Genomic DNA, 26,671 nt, shown 5'->3' with positions numbered 1-26,671 from the left:
GTATTAGACTAAGAAGTTGCACGAATCTATCCGGCCGAAAATAAGATAGCGTGACGAGCAGACGGTGTACCCTATCCGAAATTACTCTATGAGTTACACTTCAGTCATAACTCATCTGGTGCGACCATAAGTCTCGAACAAGACCTTACTAGATTAGAATTAACCAAAATTAGATTAGAAATTAGACAAAAACATTTACAAAATGTTATACGACAATAATTTAATTGAAATGTCTCTCCGACTCAATAGATCAGAGCCAATATTCCGAACCATAATAGAACTACCCGGAATTGGAAGAAGACCTCGAACCAAAGACGACATACGACAAAGTAGAAACTTGCCGTATAGTTATATGATAGTTCGGCAAAAGCCAGAACAAACTTTTATATTTCGAATACTACTTGCAATGAATTTAGATTTCCATTTGCAAACATAAAACCTTGAAGTTAATCTTCAAAATCATTTCAGGCGCTAAACAAAATTAATATTATACAATAACGATTGATAAAAAGATCTAAGATCGTTTCCCTAAAACTCTGCAGTATTATACAAAACATGTTTGAAAAATATTTATTGGAAAACAAAAATAAAAATTAGTAGCATGACAATAAATGGTTAGTAATCATAAATCATCCTGTTGTTCCAGCTTCATCATCTAAAACATAACAGCAATCATAAACCCACTAACATCATCAAAACACTAAATCTTTCCTTTACACACATTTAAAACTTTATTAAAACTTAAATTCACTTAATTTTAAAACCAGATCATCAAGGCTTATCCTTGGATCTTAAATCATTTTCTACTTAATTAAAATCTCAAATTTGATCATCAAGGCTTATCCTTGGATCAAACAGAACAATTTTGTTCTCCCCCACCCACTTAATTAGTGTCTAACGACCTCAAACGTCGATTCACTACCCAACCCTTTCTAAAGACCCAAGACTAATAGAAATTTTTAAACAAAACTAATCATTCAAATTAGGATAAACAGTGAAGAACTTCGGTTATTCATCCTTCACTTGACCCCCCTCTTACCAGACCCAGGATAAATCTTAGACTTAGTAAGTTTAAAATAGTATCTAACGAACTACTCGCGTTCTAATTATACCTGAACCTTGTGGATCGATTTACTATTCTCCAACCCTTGAACACAATCACTACCCCTAAGTAAGATTAAGTAAGTTAACACCTTAGCTTATACTAGCCACGAGAAAGTAAAAATCATTCTTCGGAATCGATATACTTTTCTCTCCAACCCTGAACAAATAGACCCAGGTTAAGCTAACCAAAAAATCGTAAGAACTAACAGTTTAAGAAAATAGAAATCATTTAACAACTTTTTGCATCCGTCATTCTAAACCTTATGTCATTTAAAAACCTAGGAAATAAACAAACAATCATTTTACACAATTGTGAAATAGATGACAAAAAATACGACCTTGTAATCACACCTCATACACAAACAGTTGGATACATTCGCACAAAACGACAAACACTAAAGAGGAAAATAATAACTAAACAAAGACAAATAACACGAAAAAGATTTTCAAAAAATCGAAACGCATTTTCAGAATCAGAAACCAACAGTTTAGACGAACTTTACAAATTAAAAGAATCAATAGATAAAAATTACCCACAACACGATCAATTATATTTTTCTGACTCAGAAACAACTTCAAATTCATCACAAAGAGGAAAAAGAAGAATAAAAAAACAGTATAAACACAAACCAGTACATCTATACAATTGGAATCAACCAATTCGACACATTAATAATTACATATTAACAGTCATCGAACGAAAAAATGAGTTCAACACACACCCCAGGTGACGAAACTCCAGATGATGATGAAATCTTTCCTTTTATAGTAGACGCAGATACTGATAGAGGACAACACATATTTTGTCAAAATTTACTCGTAAATTTATTTGAACCCGGAATCAGTCCATGTAAAACAGAGTTCCCCGATGTAAAAATCAAAAGACAAATCATAGATCACTATCTAAAAGATATATGCAACATAACACAACAGTATGGAATCTACTCCATAGAATTCACTTCCCCAAACCATAATAATAGAACATATACTATTCAAACAGACGATCTTGATTTAGAATTTTCAAAAGTTTTTTCAGAATATATAAAAAGCATCCAATATCATAACTCACAAAGAGCAAACTCCATATTCACCAATGAAGTTTTCGCAATAATATATAGTTATATTTCGATATTAGAAAACGAAATCCCACTAACAAATGTCTCACCGACAGAAACATCTAAACATTTGAAAGTACGACATGAAATTACACTACTCTCTAGTTATTTAAACATCATTAAAGAAAATTTCACGAAAGATGACGTTTCACAACATACCAAACACGATCTACAAAAAATTTTAGCATGGTTCATAATAGATTATTTCACACACAATATTGATTTAATTGCACAAGCAAGAAAAAATTTTAGACCCCAAAATTCGAACGATGATACCGCTATCACAGAACAATCAGATTATGTTTGGGACCCCGAATGGTCTCATCCCGCATTTATAAGCTTTCCACAATCAATCTCAAGTCAAGCAATAGGTACAATATCTTACATAAGAGATTATGTAAGAGTAATACCATTAACAATTGATGCAACACCATTAAACTATAATACATTTTTACCCGATACACAAAATAATAGTTTAAACTCTACAGTCATACACAACGAAAACCTCAATGGAACTAGGAATCTTACTCAACAAGATATCCAGACACCATCACACTTCATAAATGAAGAAATTGTACACACAACAACTACACAACAAAGTATTTCACCAATACGCCCAAATTTAACAACACCAAGAAATACAAATCCTTCACAAACACAGGTAACCTTACAATCAACCGTTAAACCTTCGGTTGCTCCAAAATATTCCCATATGGATTACCAAACATACAGACCCATGACAATACCATCAAAAACACGCAAAACATTCACTAAAAACAACTTTGCAGACCATAATTATAATTATACACATCCATCAAAAACAAATTATCAACCACAAAGGAATTTTAATCAATATACAAAACCTCGAAACTGGGATAACCCAACGGCCCAATATAATTCCAAAAATTTTCAACCAAATCCTCCACAGGATCGCAGTGAAAATTACCCATTTTTTCAACAGAATAAAAATAAAAAAACAAACATCTTATCAAATGGATTATTTATCCTCAGATGACGATTTCTTACAACCAGATATATTTGCACCAAATACTCAAGAATATCGTAGACAAGGAATACAGAAAACACGTACAAATCATAGAAATTTTTCTCCACAACCAATAGATGCACAACATCAACAACCAATTCAACAACAAAATCTAATTAATACACAATCTTTTCAACCAATTCAACAACAAAATCCAATGACTGCACACTCGTATCAACCATCACAAATGCAAAATGAAATACCACTCCCATATTATCTTCAACAACATGAAATAACAAGAAACCAACTTTCAAATTTTTCTCAAATGCCAAATGCAGCAGAATCATTACAAATGACAATGAATCCATACCTAATGGGTGGATCATCAATAACATCAAACAAACCTTTAATGGTTTTCACAGGAACAGACCCTGAATACTCTGTAGAAGATTACTTAAATGCAGTAACAGCAAATTTGATTTTAAACATAGGACCTGAACCAATTAATACGCCACTACATCAAAACTGGATACATCGACGCACAGCGTTGATACAAACAACCTTAGATGGCGCAGCCCAAAAATGGTTTTCAGTACTACCTCTAGAAATAAAATCAAACTGGAAAAGATTTACACAAGAATTTTCAAAAATGTTTGACTCCGAAAGAAACAAACAACAACAAAGAGTTTTATGTAATGAAATTCGCAGATTACCAAACGAAACCATCAAGCAAATAGCAGTACGAATCGAAACACTAGTTCGAAAAGCATATTCACTAAATACACATGACTATAAAAACACAAAGATGACAGAAATCTTAATGATGACCTTAACACCACAATTAAGGAAAATAGCAAAAAAAAAGAGAGCATCCCATCCTTCTTCAATTCGAGAACCCGATTTAGATTTTCGAAAACTAGTAGACAAACTAGAACAAGCAGAAATCACGATGAAACTAGAAGAAACGGAAAATCTGAAATTACAATACGTTAACAGAATTGAAACGACTCCCACTAATATTAATAATATACAGAAATCAGAAACAGACCTCGTTGAAAAAATCACTGAAATACTCAATATTTACGAAAAGAACCCGAACTTTAAAGGCAAACCATCTTTCAAAAAATGGTGTAATTATTGCCGCCGATACGGACATAGTATTTCCGAATGTAGACAAAAACAGCAAGATAGTCAAAATAAACCTCAAAAATATAAAGAACCAAATAAATCATTCTATCAATATATGAAAAAAGATCAAAATCTACCAAACAAAAATGTATACAGCAACAACAGTTCAGGAAAACCACTTCCGAACAATACAAGTTATACAAGAAATCAATCCCCATATAACTCAAGTTATAGAGGAAGATCACCAGAACGAAGAAATACACAAAAATCATCACAAAATCACTACAATAGACCAAATAGTAGAAATAACTACTCCAGATCAAATTCAAATACACAACGATTTGTTTCTAGATCTAATTCCCAATCAAGAAATAACTACTATCCAAACAACCAATCACGAAATTCATCATACAATAGGAATAGAAACTACTCCTATAATAGAAATAGAAGTTATTCAAACAACCGAAACCAGAATTACCCGAACAATCGATCAAGGAATAACTCATATAATAGATCGAACTATAACAGACCAAACAATAATTACCAAAACAGATCGCGAAATAATTCACAAAATCGACACCCAAGTTATAATAATCGTTATAGAAATTATTCCCAATCACCACACCGGAATAATAATCACTATAATAACTCTAATAATCGTCATAGAAGCAGTACACCTAAACATCAAAGACAAATCAATCAAGTACAAGCTAACCCAGAAACAACATCAGACCCCCCAGGTATTGATGACACAGTAACTGATACGTTACAACTCAATCAAATAAACTGTACATCATCAGATTCAGAAAGTGATACTGAAAACACTCTTGCTATCAATATGATAAAAGTCGAAAATGACTATGAATCTGTCATATATGAACAACCCTTTCCATCACATATATATGAAAATCAATCAGAATTTCTTCAAAATTATTACACTACACCCATAAATTCCACATCAACGACGCAAGAAACAAACGAGATTAACACTACAGATCAAACCAATAAAAATACCAAAACAAAATGCTTGAATACAAACCATATTTATCAAAATATACAAAAAGAACAACCCAAAGAAAAAATTTGGACAATACCATTTCTCTTAGAAAGCCCAAGAAATAAAGAATTTCAACCACCAGACCTTGAAATAGATTTTTTAATTGATTCAGGAGCAGAATCAAACATAATAAACATCCCCACATGGAATGAAATAAAAACTTTACATCCAAAGCTAACACCTCTTGAAACCTCCAGCAAACTAGCAACAGCACAAGGATCAACATTGATAAACTACGGAAAAATCCAATTATTTCTCCTCCCTACCAGAACAATGGAGCAAAGTAAAATTCTAAACAAGCCATTTAAACAAATATTCCATATCACTGATATTAAATATAATATCATTGGAATACCATTTATTTCGAAGTATATACCAACAATTAACATCCTAAATAGTAAAATATTAATCAAAGATAAATATACAAAAACAAAAGAAACATCCCTAACATTTTTTCAAAGATTAAACAAACAACCACCATTCTTTTCAAAATTTTATCCAATATATAACCAACAAAGAAAACACCTGAAACCACTATCAGGAAACATATATAATTTTTCAATCAAACAAGTTCACCAATATGATAAAGAACAAAACAAACAAAAATTTTATATGTCAGATTTTGAATTCAAACCTATTCATAAATTTTTCAAAATCACAATCTCTTCAATAAAATATTTGAAAAATTCGAATTCAGATATTATTTCTTTACATGTTTATAACAACACACCTTACCAAGTAACATTACCTTTAGGACTTTTAGGATATTATGAAACTAACGCTACAATATCACCAATACACGAAAAAGCCTATCGCGTAAATAATATACTCCAATTACTAGATATTTGCCAATCTACAATTCTTAATGAAGAATTATCTATAAATAATATAATAAGTAACGAAAACAGAAATACGGATTATTTCACAAAAACTCCATATTTCAAACCTACATTCAACATAAGTAACTACACAGAGGACCAACAAAAATTTTTAACAATGTTTAATTTCCAACATTCACAAATAACACAAGACGAATTCGAAAAATTAGCCAAACAGCTAATTAAATATTCATCAGTCTATGCAACATCAAAATTCGATGTTGGCAAAATCAGTTCATCACTACATCTCCCATTAAAACCAGACGCAGTTTTCAAAAAACAGAGAGCAAGTAAAGTACCAATTCACTTACATGATAAAGTAAACAGATTACTCGATATTTTAGAACAATACAACATTATATCACCAGTTAATAAAGAAGAACAACCAAAAGGCAACACATTCATCAACCCCGTTATCATTCTATCTAAAGGAGAATCATTAAAAATCGTTCTCGACGCTAGATACCTCAATTCACTCATAGATGAATCAAAATGTAATTGGTCCATTGAACCAATACAAGTTATTTTAACAAAAATAAACGGCAAATACTTTACAACCGCCGATATGAATAGTGCATACAATCAAATGCCACTAGATGAACAATCACGACGTTTAACACAATTTGTTATCGGAAACCAACAATATGAATTTAACCGCTTATTCTATGGAATATCCATAGGACCAGCAGCATTTTCAGCTTTTATGAGCAAAATTTTTAGACCACTAATACTCAAGAAAAACGCAATCACCTATCTAGACGATGTTTTTATGCAATCACAAACAAAAGACGAAATGTTCAAAGTTTTAGAAAAATATCATCAAATACTTCAGAACGAAAATCTGAAGGCCGCCCCCGATAAATCACACTTCTTTTTGACAAGAGTTAAATTCTTAGGACATAACATAGAAAGAAAAACAATAACTCCACTGAAATCACGCATTGACGCTATTCAAAAACTTCAACCACCAACAAATAAAAAGAAAATCCAAGAATTCCTTGGAATGTTAAACTTTTTAAGTAAATATGTTTATAAAATGCAATTATATCTACGACCATTTTACAACATCCTTAGACAACAAAATAATTTTGAATGGAATACAGAACATCAAACACGATTTGAAGAAATAAAGAAACTTTTAACTGAACAAATTTCAAACACAATTCCAGACCCTGATCAACCATTTTATGCAATGTGCGATGCTTCGAACTTTGGCATCGGCGCAGCACTATTACAATCACATAATGGTACAAATAAAATGAACCTCATATCAGCAAATTCTCGATTATTCACTCAAGCAGAGCTACGACTCTCAACTCTAATGAGAGAATGTACAGCCATAATATATACATTGACAGAATATGAATTTCTGATACTTGGATCAAAGCATCCAACAGTTTTATTCACAGACCACAAACCCATCATTTTTCTTTTCACACAGAAATCTAACCCAAACCACCGAGTTTACAGATTTCAACTAATTCTAATGAAATTTCCAAACTTACATATAGTTTGGACTGCAGGAAAAAATCTTGCATTACCAGACACCTTAAGTCGAAATACACCACCTGAATTACTTACACGAAAAACAACAGTTGAAATACCCAAAAATATAAAATTCTACCTTGCAGAAAACGAAACATCACCTCGATTAGAATGCAAATATGCAGTAAAAACTGATATTGAACAATCACAAATAAATAATTTACAACATTTCCCACTTTATTTAGATTGTCAAAATAATCATTATGAAGTTGATTTACTTGGAACATCAACCTTCAAACCAATCCCATATTCTCAATGGATAAAAAATAACACCCAACAAAAACGAACAAAACAACACCTACCTAAAAAAGACCATTTTCCACTAATTGAAAAAGAAGATTTAACTGATAAAATAAATTTATCAGGACCACAAACAAATGATTCAAAATACACAATAAATCAAGTTTTTGACCTCCATGACCCACTTGATACAATACCCTTATCTAAATTAGAAATCGAAAACATTTTTCTCCCCCCAACAGAAACAATTACAATTTCAACACTGAAACAATATCAAAACCTTGACCCAGTAATTAGACAACTGAAATCATGGCACAAATATAAAACTAAACCTATCAAAGCAGATTCAACCATTCTAGGAAACAAAACACTCCTCCGATACTTTCGCAAATTTAACAACACAACAATTAACGAAAACACAGACCTTTTAGAGTATAACATGAATGAATCTACAGTTCCATGTCTCCCTATAAGTATGATTCTTATAGCTTTTAATATTTCACATACACAAAATATTAAAGGACACTCTGGATCAGAAAAAACATATTCAAATTTTATACAAAATTTTTACTTCCCAAATGCACCAATCTGGATAAAAGTACTATGCAATGACTGTATAGTATGTCAACTAAATAAACCTTACCCAAATCAAAAACAAATAGCACAAAAACAAGATTTTAAAGGACAAAGTTTGTACTTTAATCATCGTATCTCATTTGATACTAAAGGACCAATTTCACCCTCATCAGAAGGAAACTCCTACATTATGGTAATTGTTGACGCATTTACACATTATGTAGCACTTAACCCAGTACCACATTGTAATGCTTATTACGCATATACAACACTTTATGAACACTGGATAGCAAAATTTGGACTACCAGAAATTTTAGTCACAGACAATGGTACAGAATTCATAAATAATGAAATAATAACACTATGTCATTTATACAACATTAAACACAAACCACGTACATCTCATGCACCTTGGACAAACGGCTTAGTCGAAGGTATGAACCGTTCACTACAAGAATATCTTAGATGTATCATCAACGGAAATGATACAAAATATACCGAATGGTCAGCAGATGTAAAATTATTTCCCTTAGCATATAATTCACAAATTACGACAACTTTAGGAATGTCACCATACGAAATGGTTTTTAACCAAAAGCCACGCAAACCAATAATGTTTACAGCAAATTCCCATAAAAACGCACAAGGTTATTGTCAACCAAATAAAGACTCAATTTGTTATAACCTCCCATTACATACGCACGATGAAGATCATTTTCATCACCCAAAAATTCTTAAACTAGCCTCCGGTACACACACCGAATGGATTTTAAATAGAGATAAGAAACACAATGAAATTTACCAAAAAATAACGAAAAAGTTATTACAAAGACAAAACATAAATGAACAAATCAATTCACGTTTTACACCAGCTTCCGATTTAAAAATTGGAACATTTGTTTTAATACCTAATTTTAATACTCAAAAAGGAATTTCTAAAAAATTACAACCCCTCCGAAAAGGACCCTACCAAATAATTGCAAAACCCACTGATGTCACATATAAAATTACCGACTCAAACAAAAAAGAAATCGTTCAGCACCGAAACAACCTATTACCTTATTACCCAAAAGAATACGCACTCCGCGAATTAACTCAATTATATTCTTTCACAGGATTAAAAATCATTCAAAATGAACCACATCTGAAAAACACAGAACAAAATGATAACCCCACCGAAAATCAAAACACGAAACCAACCGCTACCAAAAACAATACGCAAAACCATAAAGAATATCCAAAACAAAGAAAAAATAGAAAAATGACAGAACAAATAATACCCCAAGAAGAAATAGACAAATCAGAACATAGAAAAACATCAAGACTCCGAAATCAACCACGTAAAAACTACAAAATGTTCATCCCTCAATCTAAAATAATAAAGAAAGTAGAATTTAAAAAGTAATTTTAAGATTTTATACTTCACAATCTTGAAACCTCCGTAAAATTTTTCATTTCATTTTTTCAAAATAACATGCTCACAAGTACGCAATAATTCTAGTTCAAAATAGACCAATAGGATTCATCCAATCCGCCACTTTCTCTAACTCAAACTAAGATCAATTAGACGAATAATCTAGAACTCCAGGCACATCTCTAACTATAACTTTACAACCTCCAGGTCAAAAATAAGCAAACCACTCCAACTTGACAACTAAAATAAATATCACCATAATACCGTACCCCTCCCTTATCTAATAACCCAAAGATCAACAATATTTCCCCAACTCAGACCACGAATACCCCCAAAACAAATTTGATAACTTAGCCTAAAGTAACAAAATGAAGATTTTAATTAGCCTAAAGTATAAAAATCTCACCATACCCCGGATCATTTGACAAACAAAAATAAAGAAAAAGACGACCTCCCAGTCACCATAAAAATTGCCCCCAACAAATTTTTACAAAACTCAACCCACTTGTCAAAAAACTAATAAATAATTCGACCACACTAGAAAATCGCCTCAAACAGCAAAAAATATTCGACCAAGAGATCATTTCTTAAATGCTTTTCTCTCAAACAGTTGCTCAAATACTTATAAATTTTAAACATTTTTTTTCAATACTTGAAGCCTTTATAATTTTTCTTTTTGATATACTTGAATATTTTCTAATAATCCTAATCATTTTTTGTAACATTTTTTTAATTTTCTACACTATACTCGAACTATTCCTCCAACTTTCCAAAACCCTTGAATATATCCACAGGTACGATTTTCACAACTTGTCTAAATGATACGAACAATTTTCAGTAGAACTGATATTTTTTTATTGTTTGTAATTTTCATAACATTTTTATCATCCCTCATTTTGACCATATGTAAATGTATAAAGAAAGCAATCATCACATTTGCCCTAGCAACAATTTTTCTAATTATTTTTTTGGAAGAATATTATAATAAACATAAACCTTCCCACTAAAGTAACAATTCAAAAATCCATCAAAAATTGCTACCCAACAGTCACAGAATCAGTCTTCACCGACATCATCCCAAGATAATCCAACACCACCTTCAACTACTCAAAATCCTCAAACATCTACACGAATTTCTTTTCAAGACAATCCATACACTTTTGAAGAACGGCACGCTCGTTTATCTGAACCACTAGAACCAGTTCAACGACAAGCATCCCTAAGTGAACCAACATACAATCTTTACCCAACACTACCACAAGAACTAAGTAGAATACGAAACCTTAGTCAAAACCAAAACACAACAGAAATAAATAGACAAATTATACATCCTCGACGAAATAGAAATTTTCAAACTCCCCGAGTTCATTTTGATATACCTCAATCCCCATCACAAACCACTCCAGAAAACACCACTGGCATCACACCAGAAACTCCTACACTTTTTTCACAACGAAGCACTTCAAGTCTACCCTCAGACTACTTAGGTTCAACACCAACATCTGAACAAATACGTGAAAATCCTTTTAACCCCCCAAACCAAACATCACGATTTCCATATTGGACTACACATTCATTTACACAAGGTGAACCAAATTTAGTCAATGACCCCATAGATATTTCTACGGATACAACAACATCCTCATCACTACCAGAAACATTATCACTACCATCAACACCATCAATAAGCCAATTTTCACCACCACCCTTTAACTTAAATTTTCCAAATAATCTCGACGCCAGATATCGAGAACAATCATCAATAAATATTCCTTTAAGACTAGATTGGAATACATTCACAGCACCTCCACCATTATTTGGACAACATCAAGAAAGTAACCGCCTTCATAACTGGGCACTTAATAGATTACAATATCGCCAAGATATTCACAACGATATCCGTGATCACAATATTCAAATACTCCAACAAAACAGTTTACAATTAAAGTTTGAAATCACAGTTAAGTTAAATAACATTACCCAACATCCCTACCCATTAAATCCACCTAACATAACAGCTCAATCACTACCACCACCGTTTATAACTACTGAAGTAATATATAAATACGACAGATATACCAAAAACACAATTGGCTACATTACATTTTATAACCCATACTCAGGATTATCATACACATGTATATTCTAAAATTATTAATTTTTCTCCAACTCCTTTTTCTAGTAACCTCAAATCAAAACATAAACCCTTCCCCTCGTACAGGACCACAAGATTTATTAGTAACACATTACGATTGCGAAGAAAATGAACAAAAAACACTACACAAATATGCAATAAATCAAGTATCACAATGTGAAACAGAACCACAAGCTATAGAAACCACAGATATAATAGCAACACTCTATTCAAAAGCCCGAGCAACAACAGTTACAGGTTATAAATTCACAGCGACATTTTCCGAAAAGAAAGTACATTGTTCACAAGTCTCGAACGGAAACAAAAACCGACTTGACCATGAATCATTCTATCAAAGTAATATAGAACGCCTTTTACATCTCAACCCCGACGATTGTAAAAATGAATTACTTAGACTAAACATCACACAAAATAAAAACTCCCAAAGAAAATTAGTTAATTTTCAAGTTTTTTCAGACTCTGTACACCAATCACAACTTGAAAGACACCAAGGACATATAAAACTAGACGAAAAATACCCGTATAACGGCGCACACGGACGATTAACCTATGACCTACATGATAAACATTGGATACCACACATTGGTATAAATAACCCATCAAACTGCAAAGCAGACACGAAAAATAAAGGATACCAAGAAATAATGTTTTTCGATTGGAAAATACAACTCGAAAAAATACAACTCACACGAGATTTATCTGATAATACAATGATCTATCAAGGAATCCGACTACCTTGTAAAAATGATCAAGGATATTGCGACCCTACAACAAGAACACAAGCAACAATTGTTTGGTTCCCCGAAGATACATGTACAACATTTCAAGTAGCAAAAATACACGCTCGTATGATAAAATTTCACGAAAAATATTTCATACAATCAATTCCTTATGAACAAGTCCATCCATCACGCAAACTAAGTTCCGATTTTAGAAACATAGACAATATAGAAAATAAATTGACACGTTTTCAAATATATCAAGAAACAGAACTTGCATGTAAATACAGGAATCCACTTCACAGAACACAATACTCTGAAATATTAGTTGAATACGAAAAAGGATTCGACATGACCACTGGAAAAGTAAAAATCGACCCATATGCCACAGGTCATCCTCTAAACGAAGGAACATCCTATATACCAGTTAATTTTGAAAAAAGTAACGGACAACCTGGTGGACATCTAAAACCTTATGACACCAGAAGCACACGCTTACAAGAATTATCACTAATAAATACTACATATTTCGGTAATATCCACTATGATATTCATTTGGATATGAAACTAGACTATACAATTAGCCGCATTTTTCAAGAAATGTCACTCTCCGAATTAGAAACACTACACCAACTATGCGAATTAGAACGAACACAAATATTACAATCACTTGCACTAGCAGTATTAAAAATACCCTATGCAGGATACTTATTATCAGGAAATAGATCAAATTTTTTAGACTACGAAGGAAACATCTTATGGTTTTATACTTGTACCAAAAAAGTATCACCACTATACGTTTTTGAAGATAAACGATGTTATAAAAGAATCCCTATCTTTTATAAGAATAAAGTACATTTCGTGGATACACTTTCACGAAGAACCTATTTCTGGGATACCGCAGTCCCATGTGGATCAGAAAATAGCCACAATGTAGTACAACTAAACCCTGATGAAAATAAATATTATCTTCTCACTCCATATCCCACATTAATGCAATCACTCAAAAAATTTTCACCAGAAAGCATTCGCGCTATCGCTCGAAACCCAAATATAGACTTACAATCAATAGGAATCTATTCAAAATCAGATATTCAACATCACATTAGAACACAACAATTCCAAGAATTATTAACACAAATGGACACTATACAAAGACAATCAATAGACCAAAATTTACGCAAACTTGCAGAAACCGCAGGTTTTGCCGATATCTACACCCAAGACTATAGCGGATATTTTAAAGACATTAAAGATTATATATATCTAAACGGCGAAAAATACCGTCCCCAAGATATATCACCAATTAACATTTTTAGCTTTGTTACACTCAAAAATGAGATCCTAGATTTTCTAGGATGGCCCTACTACATCTTAGAAAAATTGACTATTTTATACGCAATGTTTAACTTTATTGGATTTCTTTTCTCACTCTTAAAAGGAATCTACAACACATGTGCTATACACACACAAGTAAACAGACAAGCAAGCGTAGCACGCATACTCTTTGCAGGATTTTTTGGAATTTTTTCCACATCTATAAACAAAATTCTTTTAGACGCACAAATAAAAGAATATAACACAAAAATAACAACACGACAAAATACATACGACGAAGAACATAACAATGTCGACACACAGCCAACGGCACCACAACTACCACCCCTACCAAATAATCATCCACTATCCCTAGTCCCACGAAATTTTCGAAATTTAGCAATCACACATAATCCAAATTTTCGACTCAATACATCGCAAAGTCCCGTCCAACATATAATGACACATCAATCACAAGATGATAATACTTATGAACAAATTATTGAACAGCCCCATACCACCGCTTTTCAATCTCAAAATAATAATTTTTTTAGCCCACGATGAGCCGCCAACTTGGATCACTACACCGATCAAATTCCCATCCAACCAATCTTACCTCTTCAATCCCAATCATACCACTTTTTGCTTTTCCGCCACCCGATTTTCCATCTAGCAATGTAACATCAGGCATGAATTCCGACACTAACTCACATATTTCAGTTTTATACTCCATCTCACAGCTAAATAACCCGAATATTGAAACCCCCGATGAATTTGCCGACTCAGAACCATCCCCATCCAATAATTTTCATAACCCTTCTAATTTTTCTCAACCTCCTTTTCAACCCATATTGTCAAATAACCCTGACCCAATCACTCCGACACCCTCTTATGCTTCCCAAGTTACCCCAACCTACTCCTCATACCAATCTGACCAATCATCTCATTCTCCAGACACCCCCCGAATCTCCCCAGAGCTAGATAATTTTATTACCCTCCAACAGCAACCCTACCACCTTAACACCCCGACCATAAACCAAATCTCCTCCACTACAAATTCATCCAATCCCCCTACACCCTCTTCAAATTATACTGAATCATTAACACCATCATCCACATCCACTATATCTTCACTAAACACTAATAGAGCTTACCGCACTTTTAAAAGAAAATTCCCCAACCATCCTTTCCCAGCAAAACCAGGAACAGCCCGTGAATACATCAACCACCCCCAGCATACTAACACTAAAGAATTTTTAGCTATCACTTTACCCTCATTTCCACAATACACCTTAAACACCCCTCACGACGCTAACGAAACACGCAACTTTGTAGATGAATACGTTTTAATGCCCACTCTCTCTTGGACCTCATACTATCATTTCACTAACCCTCTTTGCTTACCTTTATCCAGCACTGCCATCGATATAGACCGAAACAAAGACATGCTATATCGACTAACTACACCACTAACCGCTAGACAATTTACTTACGTTGGATATAAAAAATCACTAAAAATACACACTGCACCTAGAGCTAATGAATATACACTAGAATACTACGATCACAACATCATTAGAGCTAACCAAGATCAATTCTTAGACGACGATCGCTTCGCTAATCCACAAATCACCGAGAAATTTTTCATCAAGACACCATATATATTTACACTAAACATCTTCGACCGCAAGTTTGATCACATTATTTCAGAAGCACTAACAGACACACAAGCATACGAAAGTTTTAAAGAACGCTTCCAAATATTTTCACTAACCTTTCATTTCCTTGCACCACACGAAAGAGATTTACACTGCTCACACGATATTATGTTGCGCACTAAACAAACACATACATACAGTTACTATCGTTTCATCCAAAATCACTTTGACCTCCACACACCCTCTAGACAACCACACCATCGTTTCCAATTCATCAATTCAAAATACACTTCACCATATTTCCTAAATTTCACATATTGTATTAAAGACACTAACCTCCATGGTATTCTTCGTAATTATGACCCCATAACCCAAATGTACATTTTCTGCCCCATCACCAAGACCTTCAACGCCGAAGAATCCCGACCCTTCCTTATCCCGCACGAATTCCTACAACCTATAGAAATCCCAATTTTAGAATTCATCCACAACACTAAATTTAACCACAAATTATATAACTTAATCCAAAACACACCTTATGAGTTTGCAGTAGGCACTGAAGAACTAACCACTATTAAGGCACTTCAATTGCTTTGGCCACTGCTTCAAACTAAAAATATCATCCGCATCTTAGCTAAACTACTAACAACTTCAGAACTAATTCACGACATCTTCCCCCACGGTTTTTTCCCCGACGACTAACAGGTAAGTATGAATTAAATGAATATTACTAATTAATTACAGTATTAAAAACTCACCATTCTTTATTCATGTTTTCTTTAGATTTTTAGCCTTCATCCTAGATCATCTGAAAAATTCACAAAAGAAAAATAAAAAATAGCAAACTTCTTCAAAACTGTTTAAGACCCTATTAAACTTTTGCACCAACAATTAAATAAATATAATACCAATGCAGTAAATTAATTTATAAAATTTCCCCCCAAAAAGCAGTAAATCTACATATGATGAAAATTTGTATCTTAAAATTCCCCCATAACTAGCAGTAAATTTCCAAATTCTATGCAGTAAATTAATAAAATGCAATTGCAGTACTAACCTTTTGATATTTTCATTCATTCGCACAGAAATTCTATCCACACTCGCACAGCTCGCCCACGAAGAATTGTTTAAAATAATGAATTTCAGTTTCAAGTTTTCACACTCAACAACTCTAACATACAATAACATGTTTCAAACTTTCCTTTAACCCGGTTGGAAAGGAATCATATACTAAACAAAACTAACCAACGCAGCTTACTAAATACCACAAATCATAGAATAACAGCATGACTTAGAAAAGGAAACCAACGGTACCCAAACCGGATTAACCCAGTTTAAAACTGGATAATTTATTCTTTTGAAGACTATTACAAAGTCTTAGAAAGAAATAATAAAACACAAAAAAGTCGAAAGACAAACCCATACCACAAACAATTTGCTTTTTGGAAAAAGTACATAACCAACAAGACATAAGTAAAACCACAACAAACCCAACATAAAACGTTGTCACATAACAGGACCCCTCACAAACACCGCATGAAATCATACTCCCACTCCTGGCCTAACCCACCAGGAAAGGACGTCCTGAGCATGCTCTATAGCCGGCCTAACCCACCGCGCTACATCCACGCTTTGTGACCGCACCTTTATTTTTAATAAGAGCTACTCAAGGGTGAGTAACTCTTCAAAATAACCGAACTAAAACAAAAAGCTTTTGTGAAAACAACTAACTAAAATCATTATTAAAAAATATTAAACTAATAAGAGTTTTATAAAGTGTAAAATCACATGATGCAATATATAGATCAGAATACAACATCAAGGACGAACATCAAAAGACAAGACGACCTCACTACACTCGAGAGAGAATGACCAACTACAATCGATATGCCGCTCACAATCACAACTCAAAGGATTTAGAGTACGACTTGACCTCGCAGAAAAGGACTTCATTGAACTAGACCAATGACCACCTCGATGTTCAAGTATACGTACAGATCCGAGTAACCAGGCATCCCCTCCACGCACAATCTCCACGCCATTCCCAAACTAGATCATACACAAAAGAAGTTCTCCACGCAGAACAGAAAAACCTGACATAGCCAACCATTCTGGAATCAGAATTGACTTTGTTGCAGAGACTCAGTCGTTGTCACAAGAAGAAGCGAAAGAAATATGATGTTCGCCAAATACCAACGTCCATCATCCATCCTTGAATTACAGAAGAACTGTTCTAAAAAACTCTGTAAAACCCGGATGGGTGGAACCTGATCTAAACTATATTTTATGATTGGATAAATTAAATGTTTTACCAATGTAAAGTATTTAATATTAACCAATCATGATCCATCTAACTAACAACCCACTTATTTGTAAGTGCTGAAGTTACTTGTAATTTCAGCACCAGAGAGATTTGAATTTAACTTAGAAATTAGTTGGACTCTCCCGAGCACTTCAGCAGCCGCAATAAACCAGTATACCCTAGATCTATTGAGCCTAGCAGAGACTAGTTAAACAACCTGAGACTAGATAGTATAAGAGTAAGATTAGGATCGGTATTAGACTAAGAAGTTGCACGAATCTATCCGGCCGAAAATAAGATAGCGTGACGAGCAGACGGTGTACCCTATCCGAAATTACTCTATGAGTTACACTTCGGTCATAACTCACAGTGCACTGAATTGGTGCGCAAAATATTTGACTTTCTTCATTGTTCTATTTTAATTTTTTTATAACATTTTCTATTAATCAAATCTGCATTGGTTCATCTTAATTCATGAGTGAAAGTTTGTTAGAAAATAGAATGAACTAGAGCTGCAGAATTATCACAAATTAGCTGCAATTTGAGATATGCCATGTTTATATTTTTGGTTCACACAACTTTCATATTTTTGTACTTTTTATCAAAAAAGAACAATTTTTGCGTGGTTTTTTTTCACTGAAGCATCTATCATTGACGCATTGCAAAAATTAAGTTTTCGTTTTGACAAATAATCTAGCTTATATGTAATCTCACTTGCTAGAGCAAGTTTCGATGTATCAGGATCTAGACTTTTTTCCTGCAAGCAACTTTTCTTATTGATTCTAAGCATCTTTCAGACCCCTTTCTACTTGGTCTGGAGGTAAAACATTTTCCTCTGATCATTCGAGTCCCGGCCGGACCTTGTTTTGGAAACTGATTATCTTTTCCGCGAAAAATTGATTAGTCGAACTTTAGCTTGTCTGCTTATGTTTTTTTTTCGCCTGAGTTGACGCACGCTGATTTTTTTGAGCAATGAGCTTTTTTAATGTAATCTCAAGTATCTTGAACTACTTCTTTCTGTAGTTACTAAATAAACAATGCCCGACTGCAATATGTCTTTTTTTGTTTAAGTCTATATGATTTCACAACTTTTCGGTCTATGTGATTTCGGCTCATGTTTTGTGTTTGCAGTAACTTTGTTTCGGTTGGTTGGTGGAAATGACTTTCATTTTCTTTTTTTAAATTAAAATAATTATGTTGTGGGATGAAAATTTTAAACTCAAAGAACTTGAACTTCTATTCTTTTGGCAATTTTTTTCTTTGGCTTCGTTTGCTTCCAGATCAATGGCCTTCTAACAGAGTATTGTCAGAAATCGATGTGGGAGTTCAAAAAACTAGAGAAAGTGATGTTGAGAAATGGCATTTAGTAAAACACATGGCATAAATTTTGCAAAGTTTCCTGCAAAATTTGCAAAATTTTTGCAAAAATAATCGAATTCAGTTCAAAAAATAATGGGCTATAATCGATTAAAATGTATTATAAAAGAAAAGAAAATGAGAATTTTTTTTTCGAAAAGTAATCGATTATAATTAGCCTAATTGTTGTGATAAACTTATTAAATAGTTTCAGAGACACAGAATGGATAATTCCCAAATGAACACAGCAGGGAACACTGAGGAACCAGAGACTTTTAGTATTCAAGAAGAAAACAACGCAATCCCTCAGCTCAGATATCAAGACCAAACACCTATTGCGAAATCAACTTCAAAAAGAAGCTGTGCCGTACTAAGTCCTCCTGACTTGGCATCCATATCCGAATCAAATGCCAACATCAATGAAATCATAGAGTCGAGTATCGAAAAAGTCTTTGAGAAGCAAATCCCTCGAATCATTGAGAAACTGGAAACTACATGAAGCGCAATTTTTAAGTCTTTAATAGGCCAGGGTCTGCAAGATGTCAAAGAAACGGTTCTAAGGGAGGCACAACAAACAATAGAGCAAGAGGTCAGAAAGTGCAGACTAAAAGCAGCTTCAGAAGACGAGCTTCTTGAGGGATACAACAGAAGAGATAATGTGAGGATCATTGGAAATCAGGAAGAACGAGGTACAAATGAAAACGGGAGAAGAATATTCGAAGACTATTTCCAAAGCATTGACAAAGTATTGAGCGTCGCCAAAGAAGCTGGCGCTGAGATTGAGAAGAGCGATATTTCTATTGCTCACAGATTACCTGGAAGAAATGCAAACTCCCGGCCAATGATAGTGCGCTTCTCCAGACGGATTGCCAAGGTGGAACTGCTGCGCAAGAAGAAAAACCTGAACCAGTCGCAGACTATGCACTCCGTGAAAATATTCGAAGATCTAACGGCACCGCGATTGAAGTTTTTCAATTTAATGAAACAAGTCTCAAGGATTGAATCAGCCTGGACGCGAGAGGGGAACATCTACTACAAGTTTAAAGAAAACCAAAACATTCAGTGTATCCGAGGACTTTTTGAAGGAACGCAACAGCTTCAATACAAAATAGAAAAGCTTGAGAGTTGTTTTGTAAAACAATAGCAACCAGAATCAAAACCAGTAACATCTACCTCATTCTCTAAAGTTGCTAAAATTTTTCATATGAATGTGAGATCCCTTAATAAACATCACGATGAGTTGGAAGCACTAATAAATAGCCTTGAGTCACCACCGGACGTATTAGTGCATTAGTGAAACTTGGTTACAGGATGATAATAGTGTCAACTGCTTCAAACTTAGTGGTTATAAAACTATAATTAATAAATCGAGGAAAGGAATAGGAGGCGGGGTAATGATGCAATTGAAAGATAATGTAACTATTATAGAAGAATTTAACTCAGAGTTGGCGGAAAGTATTTCAGTTTTAGTTAAATTAAACAATGAAATTTTCCAAATAATGCTTGTCTACAATCCCCCAATGATAATAAGTTTACTTTTGTAGACGAATTCGATAAGCACCTGGAAGCTATAAGCAACAAAAATTATCGCGCGGTAATATGTGGTGATTTTAATAGAAACATCCTTAAGTCGAACAATCTATCTTCTAAATACATTGATGCTGTCGAAAATAATGGTTTCAATCAACTGATAAAGCAACCAACCAGAGTTGGTTACAAAAGTGAAACTCTTCTAGATCACATGATAGTTAAAGATGTTAATGTAAAAGCAGCCTATGCTCTTGAAAATCAACCATTTTCTGACCACTTTCCGATTATTTTAGAATTAAACACCCAAATATCAAAGAGAATTTGTCCAAAAATTTATCGTGATACAACTTTCTTAAAATCAAAAATACAGATAGAAAATCTTAATCAAACACTTATGAACAAATTACACTATAATGACACTTTAGACCCATCAAAAGGCATTGATGATTTATTTGTGGAATTTCAGTCCACGTTTAGCAGTGTATTAGACAAATACGCACCACTGAAAACCACAAAGACACAAGAGCGGAAATCTAGATCTTTTTCGCTGTCGAATCGTATTAAAAACCTAATCGCAAAACGAAACAGGCTTCATAGAACATGGTGTAACAATAAATCTGAAGTTGGTGCCAGGTTGCGTTTTGAAATTGTCCGGAAGAAATGTGAAATTGAGATTAAGAAATATAGTCGAACTTTAGCTTGTCTGCTTATGTTTTTTTTTCGCCTGTGTTGACGCACGCTGATTTTTTTGAGCAATGAGCTTTTTTAATATTGCTATGATAAGTTTAGTAAGTGTGTTGGTGACTCAAGACAGATATATAAACTTTTAAATAATTTAAGGGGAATTACAAATACATCAAAAAAAATTGTTTCGATCAATTCCATTAGCGGAAATTGTATCACCGATGAATCGGCAATTGCAAATGAATTTAATGCTCATTTCTCTTCGATTGGCATAAATCTGGCGAAAAACATACCAAACTAGGGAATCACACAATCATTTGATACACCTAACTTTTGCATGTTCAATTTCCCTGTTACGGAGAGTGAAGTTCAAATTATCATTTCTAACCTACAAAATAAAGCTTCATCTGGCGTGGATGGAATCAGTAATCTTGTTTTGATAGCAAGCTCATTTGCGATTGTACCCATATTAAGGCAACTCATTGAAGTTTCTTTTAAATCTGGCCATTTTCCTATCTGTCTAGCTAGGGCTGTTGTCTATCCATTATATAAGGAAGGTTCTAAACTTGATATTACAAATTACAGACCAATATCCCATCTTGTCACCTGGAGCAAGGTTTTTGAGCGAGTAATGGACAACAGAGTATACAATTACTTGGAAACGAATTCGTTAATATACATTAAACAATTTGGTTTTCGCAAAAATCACAGCACAGTCGTTGCAATTGCGGAAGTAACAGAAAAACTTCGTTTAGATATGAGCAGGTCGCAAAGCAAAAATATACTGTTTTTCTTGATTTAAAAAAAGCTTTTGATACACTGGATCATCAGATACTATTTCAAAAGTTGCAAATGTATGGGATAAATAGAAAAGATTTAAGTTGGTTCATAAGCTATCTGAAACATCGAAAACAAGTAGTAGAAATAGGTACAACAAAGTCATCGTGGATGGACTTAAAGTGCGGCGTCCCTCAAGGGTCAATACTAGGACCACTTTTGTTTCTGATATATATTAATGACCTTCCCCAAGTCTGCCAATATAGTGAAGTTTTCCTGTTTGCCGATGATACTAACATAACTGCTTTAAATTGCTCTGTTGAAAATTTCAACAAAGACTTAGAAGCTGTAGGCAAGTGGTTAATATTAAATAAATTATCCCTGAATATAGATAAAACTGTTCAAGTCTACGTTTCTTCAAATAGTGCTTCCAACCAAAACATTTATTTAAATAAATTACCTTTAAAAAATGCTTCATCTTGCAAATATCTTGGAATTATTTTGGATGCTAAATTATCTTTCAATACTCATATTGATTTAGTTCGAACTAAGCTTAGAAAACAATGTGGAATCATTTCAAAAATGCGTCATTATGTTCCCAGAGGTACCATACTAAAATACTATGCCTCTAATATTAAACCAATTGTACAATACGGCGTTTTAGTGTACGGCTGTACCAGCTATACAAATCTTTTGCTTCTTTTGATGAAACAAAAAAAAATTATTCGCCTAATTTACTTCAAAAGAAATTTTGAAACAATACGGGATGTATTTTTTGATCAAGGAATCTTAACTATCCACGAATTACATGTGTATGAACTTCTAAAATTTGTTTTGAGATCTGTCTCCGGAATTCATTCTGAAGAATTTCTAAATGAACTTTTTAAATTTGAAATACCAACCTATAGGACTAGGAGGGTTATTTCAGAGTTGATGAAAATTCCTAATTTAAAAACCAAAATGCAGAGAATGTCGATAAGTTACAGGGGAACGAAATTTTACAATTTACTTAAACAGAACTTTTTAATGCCCAATGAATTCACTATTTTTTCACAGGCAAATATTCAAAACGTGGCTCACCGAATTAGAGATCTGTTCATTCTAAGCAACGAAGAACTCATCAAATTTATCTTTCGCCAGAATTAAATTGAGTTGTTCCTAAAAGATATATATATATATATATATATATATATATATATATATATTTTTTTTGCATATGTTGGATAGATGGAAAATAGATTTAATAATAGGAATTAAAATACCATGGCTGCTCCACGGACCCGAGATTTTTTGACGTAATCCCCGGAAAACCTAGTACGACGGACTCTTTGTGAGTTTAGATTACTGAATAAAAGTCTCGGAAAAGTGGAGCATCCATTAAAAATTAAAAAAAAAAAAAACATAAATTTTTTCCAAAATGGGCCGAAATGGCCCGCTTGAGGGAGAACCTATGCCCAATTTTTCGTTTTTCGTAAAAATCACTTAGAAATTTCATATTCATGCCCAAGGCTTACAATGAAAGGAAAAAATTTGTATTTTTTTTTCTTAGGTAAATATTATAATCAATTCATTAACATTTGCAACTGTTTTAAATAAACTAAGTTATGTTGTGTGTTACTTAAAACGGAGATAAATCATGCCATTTCTGAGTAGGCCTTTAGACCCTCTAATGTATGATTTTTATATTTCACCTTTTTTGTTCGTTTTATTTTTGCAAATATGTTGAATTTATGCACTAGATTTCATAATAATTTGAAACCCAACTAACTACATCATTCATGTTTCTAATATTTTTTTTTGGGGGGCAGCATTTAGTATCCCTTATGGGATCGTTAGCTGTCCTCTCTTTGATACTGATGTATTTATGCGCAATATGATATGAATTTTCTAGTAACATTGAGAAATTAATTCTTTCTTTCTTTCTTTATTATAATTGCAATATAATCGATTTCGTGGTCTAGTTTTAAAGCTCGTCTAGTGCTAATGGCTGTGTTTCTCGTTTCTGCTTTGGAAATTGAGTTTTTTTAGACTTTTAGAAATTTTTTCTCAGTGTTTTTGTTTTCCATCTCGCTTTCTATTGACAATTTGTATGCGACGTTTTTTTTGTATCGAAACTGATACGATGCTCCACTTTGCCTCTTTATAAGCTATACTAAATGCGAGCTTATTTAGTTTTGGGAAAAACTTGTCTGATTACAGTAAGGATTTCACGGTTAAAAATTTGAAATTTTTTGAGGCAGACCAAGCTTCTCAATTTTATATACTTTTATCATGCTATCTAAAAATGCTAATCGCGTATTTTCCTATATGAAAATTGTACGTAAACCTTTTTCCCAGAAAACTTCAAAGAGATTTTATATGACTATTATTATCGATTTTGGACATCAACCCGAGCCACGTGAACCCTTTCCCCATTGTCTTTAGACTTTGTTTTTGATGCGCAAAATAAAAGTGAAAGCTTCGTTCTTGTTTAAAAATTCAGTTTTCCTTCTTTTTTCAAATTGAGATAGCTGTTTAAGAGACGATGACTGTAGTGAAGATTCTTATGACTATGTCGTGATGTTTTTTTTCAGGAAAAATTTTTTAAAAAATTTTCAGGTTCCAAATTGATTTTCCCGGTTTGATTCTTTTTAGTTCTCTTCATTACCTTTGTTGCAAAAGGAAACAAAAAGGAAGGCAACTCGACTATTGAAAAGCAAAAGAGTCAAAATCACGAAACACGTGATCGAATTCTTATTTCGAAAGTGGATTTAAAATTTCAGACTTCCCAGCTGAATGAAAAATTTACCCAGTTTTCTCTATTGCGTTAGTTTTATCAAAAAATGTCAATCAAAAATTATTCTTGAAAATCAAAGAGCTTTAAGTTCATTCATTTTTTTGAAAGTCAAAAGATAAAAAAATAAACCAAATCTGTTTTTTTCTGCATTCTTGCGGTTATCCATTCTATTCCAACTATCCTCTGGCTATGATTTTATCAAAAAATCCATATAAACACTAAATGTAGTTTTTTTAATACAAATAAAACGACTACCCACAGTTATTTGTGCAGCAACTGTGTTTGCTGGTATATAGGAGGCATATTTTAGTTTGACGATTGTGCATTTAACGGTGCTGTTAGTGATGTTTTTATAGCTCATGTCCAGAAACGTGAGCGAGTTCGGCTGCTCAGTGCACGACTGTCTCGGTTTCAACAAGTTCGTGGTGAGGTGCTTGTACGACAAGAAGCTCGAGGATGGTCACGTGGTGTTCAAAAACACCACATTTCTCCAGCTGTGTGCAAACGGATATCCCATCTCATCCTGTGACCAGTGAGTAAGACCAGGGGGGGGGGGGGTGAGGGGGGAGGAGTGAGGAGGGGTTTGAAGGAGGGCTTGTTTACAGTTCAAAGCGATGAGCATAAGAAATTTTTTTGGAACTTAGAATACAAAATCAATCCATAGCAGACTGCAATAAAACACACTTTGAAGTTGTTTTCCAGTTTTCCAATTATTAACTAGATTGTGCATTCCAGGGCAAAAAAGTGAATATTCCGACTGCCGTTTGAAGTCGATGAAAAAAGTATATATTTTTAAATTTATAGAATTCTCAGAAAAAAATGCAAAACATCAGATTTTTTTTCCAATTTTTTCTTCATTTTATACCCCACCCACTGTATGTAAACTACACAGCGATGTTCTTCTAGCCTGGTAATACATTACTTGGAGCAAGTTTTTTGCTTCTATTCAATTTGGAACGATTTAATTTGCCGCTTACGCTTTGAAAGCACAAAATATATCGCGCTTTAATTATCCCAAAACGGCCGGAATTTCAATTTTCGAACCCCCATGACTAAACAAAAACAATCACCATTAAAACGTTTTTTAAAATTCGAGCTCTGGACAAAAATTATTTTCAGATGGTACAGAAATCATTGTCAAAAATTTTAAATTCAAAAGTCGAATTTGGTCCGTTGAAAAAACCAACACTAGCAACAAAATTCCGTCATTCTCTTCGAGTTTAACCGCCGTATAGGTCAAAGACAGCTAGTTGGATAGCACCAAAACGCCGAATTTGGGAACTGGCCGGAAATTTAACATCCTCAATTGTGAACTGAGTTGACTGCTGCTTAATAATTAAATGTCTCAATTGCGC

At 33.4% G+C, this 26,671-nt stretch overlaps 1 protein-coding gene across 1 annotated transcript in view; it reads left to right on the top strand.

Moving 5' to 3' along the window:
• Window positions 1–26,671, top strand: part of LOC134848827 (pneumococcal serine-rich repeat protein-like) — a 110,762-nt gene that overhangs the window by 36,526 nt on the left and 47,565 nt on the right. The window contains exons 3-4 of the mRNA XM_063866339.1: window positions 20,074–20,477; window positions 25,673–25,848. Coding sequence (XP_063722409.1) covers window positions 20,074–20,477; window positions 25,673–25,848 — 580 coding nt within the window. The remainder of the gene's footprint in view (window positions 1–20,073; window positions 20,478–25,672; window positions 25,849–26,671) is intronic.

This window comes from Symsagittifera roscoffensis, chromosome 6, assembly GCF_963678635.1.
Source record: "Symsagittifera roscoffensis chromosome 6, txSymRosc1.1, whole genome shotgun sequence".
In the NCBI taxonomy this organism is placed as follows: Eukaryota; Metazoa; Xenacoelomorpha; order Acoela; family Convolutidae; genus Symsagittifera; species Symsagittifera roscoffensis.
Note: the sequence above shows the minus strand (reverse complement) of the source record. Positions and strands in the feature narration are given on the sequence as shown.